This window comes from Ceratotherium simum, chromosome 33 (assembly GCF_057802395.1).
Source record: "Ceratotherium simum simum isolate JZ-2026a chromosome 33, ASM5780239v1, whole genome shotgun sequence".
NCBI lineage: Eukaryota > Metazoa > Chordata > Mammalia > Perissodactyla > Rhinocerotidae > Ceratotherium > Ceratotherium simum.
In genome coordinates, this window is record NC_141932.1 from 18,859,781 (window position 1) to 18,866,250 (window position 6,470).

At 54.7% G+C, this 6,470-nt stretch overlaps 1 protein-coding gene across 1 annotated transcript; it reads right to left on the reverse strand.

The window, feature by feature from the left end:
* Positions 1-385: 385 nt before the first annotated feature.
* Positions 386-3,037, reverse strand: RABAC1 (Rab acceptor 1). Its single transcript, XM_004440100.3, has 5 exons — positions 2,880-3,037; positions 2,381-2,593; positions 1,995-2,092; positions 713-814; positions 386-638 (listed from the first exon to the last, which is right to left on the reverse strand). Exons 1-5 carry the CDS (start codon positions 2,933-2,935, stop codon positions 550-552), a joined length of 558 nt encoding a protein of 185 aa, XP_004440157.1. The 5' UTR covers positions 2,936-3,037; the 3' UTR covers positions 386-549.
* Between the last annotated feature and the right edge of the window lie 3,433 nt (positions 3,038-6,470).

Below are 6,470 nucleotides of genomic sequence, written 5' to 3' on the forward strand. Positions count from 1 at the left end.
CACAATTCAGTGGAGGACTGGAGCATGTCCTGTGTGAGTCCACTGTGGGAGGACTGTGGGGAACTCCCCTGGGTTCCTCACGTGCCTCTTCTCTTGGCAGATTTTGCTTCCTAACCTTTCAGGCTAATAAATGACAGCTGTGAGCACAACTGTATACTGAGCCGAGTCCTCTCAGCAAATCATCGAACACGGGGGTGGTCTCAGGGACCCCCCAACATACCTTTTCTTCTCCTGGGCACTTATCACCATCGGCCATCCTATGATATTTTAGTTATTTATCTTGCTTACTGTCTCCCCCCGCCCCCACCCAGGCCCCCTCTCTTTTAGCCTCTGCAGTATCCCCAGCTTCACTCCGCACACACCCACAGAGGACCCTGGGAGAATATTTGCTGAATGACAACTGTAACGGTTTTATTTCCAAAGCCGGAGTCCCTCCCTGGGCTTGTGACGAGAACGGGGCCTTTGGCCGGAGCAGCAGAGCCGCGCGGGACAGGGCTGGACAGGGACGGGGCGGCTGGCTTGGGAGGCTGGCAGATCCTCGAAGACACCTCACACAGGCTCCATCTGCAGCTCTTCCCCGTCTACGGCCTCCGTCAGGTGGAAGGCAGCGTGGGAGCCAATGACCACGAGGGTGGCTCCTGCAGGAAAGTGGGCAGTTTAGGAACATGCTCTCTCACCTGGCCCCCACCGCCCACCCAGACCCTGTACTCACCCAGGACCCAGAAGACGGCGGAGCCCGCGCCAGCCAGCCAGAAGAAGGGGAAGGAGACGGCCCCTGCCAGAGCGTACTGATGGGCTGGGCTCACCTCTCGGCCTGAGGGGCAGACGGCATGGGGGCATGCTGTTCCGGCACTCGGGCCCTCTCCCAGTCACCCCTGATGCCCCTCAAACAGGCTGGTGTCACGAGCTCCAGGAGCTAATCCTGGATTAGAATTTGGATCTAATCCAAATTCCTCATGCCAAGGAAGTCCTGGCCCCACCCACGTCTCCAATGTCCCAACTGTCTGCCAGCATAGAGCACACCTCCCTGAGCCCCCTGCCCTCTGCCCTGCAACCCCACTTCTGCTAGGAAGCTCCCAGCCTCCCACTCCCCCAGATGAGAGCTCTCCTGCTCCAACCTGCACTCAGGTAGACCAGGAGTCTCAAACCGGTGGCCCGAGGGCCAAGTCTGACCTATGGATGTATTTTTGAGTCTGCACAATGTTCCACAAGAATCTGATTTGTGGCTGACAGAGAAACTGAATGACTTCACATAACAATACAGATTTCTGGCTTCTCGTGGCAGACTGGAAGACAGGTTTGCACACACCAGCAGCAGCAGTGGCTGAAGCCAAGTCACAGCTGTGCTTTCCAGGCGCTCCTTCCATGCCCTGTGCTTGTCCCACATGCCCCTCCACCCAGCCCACCTTTGTCATGTGCATGACTTGCAGGCCCCTGAAGAACTCTGTCTCAAGTCTCCCTGTTTGTCTGATCCTAGCTCTTCCCTGTCCTTACTCTAAATCTTGAGCTACTCCTGCGTGGGGACTTAGGCCTTTCTTCCCAATGGTGCTTGGTGCTAGTCTGGGACCACAAGAGCCAAAAGCCTCAGTTTCCCTCTCTGCAAAGTCCCAAGATCTTTCTGGTCTCATCCCAGGAAGCAGGACAGAGGCAGGGGACAGATCTAGGCCAGTGTAAGATCGCCACCTGGTGTCCAATGTGGGTACCTGCAGCTGATGCCTTCCGCAAGGTACGGAGGAGAGCGGAAGCTAGCTTTAAGGGACAGGAGATAGGTGGAGAGTGAGTTTTGGGGTATCTCATTCTGGGTCTGGGGAACAGCAATTTGGGGGGCTGAAACTGGGTGGGAGCACCTGGTGTGTCTGAGATTTTAAGGGATCGGGTTTGGGGGACCTAGTGTAGATCTAGGCTTGGGCAGACAGGTTTGGGGTTTAAGGTTTTCCTTCCAAGAGACCAGGATTTGAGGCGTCAGGGATCCATCTGGGCAAGGGATTTCTCACCAAAAAGCACAAACTTGGACTGCAACGTGCGCAGATAGAGGATGTAACAGGCGCCAAAGAAGACGGCCAGAGCCACCAGCAGCATAGGGGACGTCACCCTGGAGAAGGGCAGGGAGGCATCGGTCAGGCAGCTGTGGCTGGGCCAGCCAGGGAACCCGATTGTCTACACCAGCGGATGACAGGCTATGTCCTTGAGGCCAGGCAAGTCTAGGTCATGTTAGGTCACAGTGCGTCCTAGCCAGGCTGATGGGGAAGTAGGGACCTGGCCCTTCGGTGAAAAGGTCTGGCGGAGCCGTCCGGGGGGCGGGGCCGAGCAGTGCGGCCAGAGCTCTCGGTGGGGCGGGCCTGGCGGGCGGGGGGCGAGGGCGGGGCGGAGAGGCACTCACACGCAGTATACGATGAGGCCCAGGAACACGAAGACGTAGTTGCTCTGGTAGTACTCCACGTTGCGCACGAGGCGCTGGCACAGCTCGCCCAGGTTGCGGGGCCGCGAGAAGCGCCGCTGGTCCACGAAGGAGCCCCAGGGCCGGATGGTCGCGCGGCGCCGCTCCAGCCACTCACGGCCGACGCCGGACGGGATCAGTTTCGGCAGCAGGGTCCTGGTGGGCGGAACCGGGTCAGCGGCGGACCGGGAGGGAGCCCGGACTCCCGAGCAAGATGGGGGCTGCGGGGGGCGGGCTCTGGGGTCCTGGGGGCGAAGGGTCCAAGACTCCTAAATCCCAGGGCAAGAGGGGGCTGAGGGCCCAGACTTCAGAGTCCCCGAAGGGTAGACCAGGGGCCTGGACTCCTGTGTCTGGGGTCTGGGATTCCTGGGGCCCGAGGGAGGAGGGGGCGGGGGCCAGAACTCCAGTGTCGGTCAGGGGGGGCTACAGCCGGCTCGCTCACGCGGCGCTCAGCCCTTCCGCCTCGGCATCCTTGTGCTGGTCCCTCTCGGCCGCCATGTCTGCGTGGTGAGGGGTAGAACCGCCTTAACGAGCCCCGGGCCCTGCGGACCCCGCCGGCCCCGCCCGAGCCCGGCCTCACCCTGCGGAGCCGACGTGGCGCCGCTCGGGAGCCGCTGGGGGCGGTAGTTCTGCATTGAGCATTGTGGGAATTGTAGTCCTGATGCTGTCGGGCAGGGTGGGCGCCATGATGGCTCACAAAACACCTTCGGAGATGCTGTCGCATAAAGCGCCGGTGAGCGCCTCTGGGCATTGTGGGAATTGTAGTTGCAGAAGCGGCGTATGTGGAGTAGGGGGACGGTGGATTGTCCAGTGTCGAGGCATTATGGGAACTCTGAAGGCGGAAGTAAACCTTGTGTACTCTCTCCCGTGCAGGGTACAATGGGAACCGTGTAGAGCAGTCGTTCTGACTCTAAAGTGCATAAAAACAACAGGAGGGTTTGATAAAACAGATGTTCTGACTCAGCAGGTCTGGGGTGGGGCCCATTAATCTGCATTTGTAACAAGTTCCTAGGTGATACTGAAGCTGCTGACCTATGGACCACATTTTGAGACGGGAGACTAGAGAATTCGCGAGAATCTGTTCCTTCCTTCCTTCCTCAAGAGACAGAGGCTTGTGAGAGGGCCATGGTTGCTGGAGCGGGTATCTGAGGTGGGGAGCAAAGCTGCCCGCACAACCCTTGGGCTGCCAAGGATGAATGGGTTAGGACTAAAGACCTAGGGACTCCCCCGTTTGAATGGGAAGGAGGGAAGTTGGGAAACGGAAAGGATTGAGAATTTTTTGAAGGGAGTTGTTATAATTAAAAGAGCTGGGACTCTGGAGTCAGGTGAAAATCCAGGCTGATGATCTCATCACCTCCTTGAACCTCAGTATCTTCATCGGGACAGTGGGGATGGATCCTGATGGTAGCACACTCATGAGGTTGATGATTCAGTTAAATGGTCCATGTAAAGTGTTTGAAAGAGTCTTGATGCTTTATAACTGCTCAATAAATGGTAGTCAATGTTATTGCCACTACATAATCATGAATGTTATGATTATTTCTAGAGTTCAGGCTTCTCAAATTTAACAGTAATATATTAGGGGCTGCTGGCCCCTTGGATGTCCCAAAGAGTGGCTGGCATCCCAAGCCTAGGGCTTTCTTTTCCCCACTTCCCACAGCTGTGGTTCTCTCAGTCTTTGCCCCTGCCCCTGAGTTAGTTGTGGGAAAACAGCTGGAGTTCTTAAGGAGTGCACCAGAACAGGGCCCCAAGAATGTGGGTGGAAGTGTCAGGAAGCCTGGGCTCCCTTACGTGGACTGAGGTCCTAATTTTCCAAGGCTGAGTGGGGCTGAAGGAGAATATCCACATGGGATATCCAAATGACTCAACCCCAACTCTCCCAACATCCCTTTTGGGTTTGGGCTTTGAGGCCTGCTGGAGGTGGGGAAGACGGCCCTGCCAAAGGGCCTGGTGGAGCAATAGGCGGGGAGGCCCCCTGTAGGGGTCCCAAGCTGAAGCTGAATGAGCCACACTTTGAAGATCAGATTGGCGAGTTACTCTTTATTTCCCCTTTGTCAGAGTCAGCCTTTTAGTAGAATCTTGTTCACGTTTCCCTCTTGGGTCTCGCCTGGCATCATGAAATCAAAGGAGGATGGTGAGTGCAGTTAGCTCAGAGCGTTAATGGGGGAGCAGCATTAACTGAGTTCAGAGTGATGGGGGCAGCAGAGGGAACCAGAAGAGCCCCCAAGAGGAAGACAAATCTTGGGGAGCAGAGAGTTGGAGGCAGAAGTCCATTTGCCTCCTCCATGGCCAACCTTGGAAATTGGGGGTTTGACTTTTGCTATGAGAGCCATTGGGTTTCCTTATAGGAACTCAATCAAAGCAGTTTCACTCCATAACCTACCAGGACTTGTTCCGAGCAGAGGACATAATGGGCAAAGGGCTGGAGGTGTCGAACAGCATGAGTTGTGGGCAGTGGGGTCCAGAGGTAAGGACATTGTGGGGAGGGTCCCTCTGAGAAGGACATGGGGGGAACTTTGACTCAGGGGATTTTGGGAGGTGGGGCCTTGGCACAGGGCATTGTGGGAGAGGAGCCCCTTGAAACAGGGATTATGGGAGAGGGGACCCTCAGGCAGAGATATTGTGAGAGATAGGAGGATCCCTGAGACGGGGGGATGGTGGCAGGGGACACCTGAGAAGACTGTGGGAGATGAGCTCTGGCCCTGTGGTCCCTCCAGCCTGAGGATCCCCAGAGAAGTGGAGCTGGGAGGGTGGGAAGACCTTAGCATAGACAATCAGAAACCTGGGTTATATTCCTGCTATGTGACCTCAAGGAAGTCCCTGCCGTTTCTGGGCCTCAGTTTGCCCACCTCTATGGTATTTCTTTCCCTGCACCTGATAAAGTAGTTTCTGTGGCCTTCCTAGGAGAGGTCCAGGCTTATGAAACCCCTACTAGGACCAGGCTCTGTCCTGGGCATCAAGAGCACATCTGGTACACGTGGCTCCTGCCTTCTGACAACCTTCCCCCCTCAGGTTTGGGTGCTCCTCCCTAATGCAATGGGCATATGCACACACTCATTCACACACAAGCTCTCAGCATCCCAGACATCTGTGCTGGGAGGTAGGCAGGCCAGGTCCAGCCCCAGGCCTTCCTCTGACTCACTTCTCTGGGCTGTGTTAGAAAGGCTGCCTCAAGGGAAGTGGTATAGCTGCCCAACCCGAATGGCTAAAATTCAAAAGACTGATAATACCAAGTGTTGGCGAGGATATGGAGCAAATGGAATTTTCATACACTGTGGGAATGCAGAATGACACAAGAGCTTTGGAAAGAGTCTGGCTGTTTCTATTAAAGCTAAACATAGTCCATCCCCTGACCAGCAATGCCACTTCTAGGCATGTACCCAACAGAGATGCATACACGTATCATCAGAAGACATTACTAGAATGTTCTTATTCCTAACAGCACCAATTGTCATGGCCCCCAAAGTGGAAACAACCTAAATGTCCACCAACAGGAAAATGAATGAACAAATTGTGTTATAGTCACACAATGGAATACTACGCAGCAATGAAAAAGAATGGGTTACTGATATATGCAGTAACATGAATGACTATCACAGACGTGATGTTGAGGACAAGAAGCCAGACACATGAGACAAAATGCTGTAAGATTTCATTTATGTGAAGTCCAAGAACAGGCACAACTAAAGGATGGTGACAGAAATCAGATCAGTGGTTGCCTCTGCGGGGGGCAGTGCTGACTGGAAAGGGACAGGAGGGAACTTTCTGGATGGATGGACATGTTCTATACTTTGATCTGGGTGGTGATTACATGGATGTAATTTTTAAAGTCATTGAGCTGTGCCCTTAAGACTTGTGCACTTCACTGTATGAAAGTTTTTCTCAGTAGAAAGAGAGAATAGCACAGTGACTTAGAGCTTGGACAGCCTAGGTTCAAATCCCAGGTTTGTCACCTTTCAGCTGTGTGACCTTGAGCAAGTCACTTTCCCTCTCTGTGCCTCCCATCTTGTAAAGATTAAAAGAGCTAATACAC

What these genes read in the sequence shown, in the direction of transcription:
- RABAC1 (XM_004440100.3), bottom strand. Translation starts at nt 2,935, where the DNA reads ATGGCGGCCGAGAGGGACCAGCACAAGGATGCCGAGGCGGAAGGGCTG. An exon ending in GTCCAAGTTTGTGCTTTTTG is followed by an intron (nt 815 to 1,994) that starts GTGAGAAATCCC and finishes TCTGCCCCTCAG; the next exon opens with GCCGAGAGGTGAGCCCAGCC. An exon ending in CGCCGTCTTCTGGGTCCTGG is followed by an intron (nt 639 to 712) that starts GTGAGTACAGGG and finishes ACTTTCCTGCAG; the next exon opens with GAGCCACCCTCGTGGTCATT.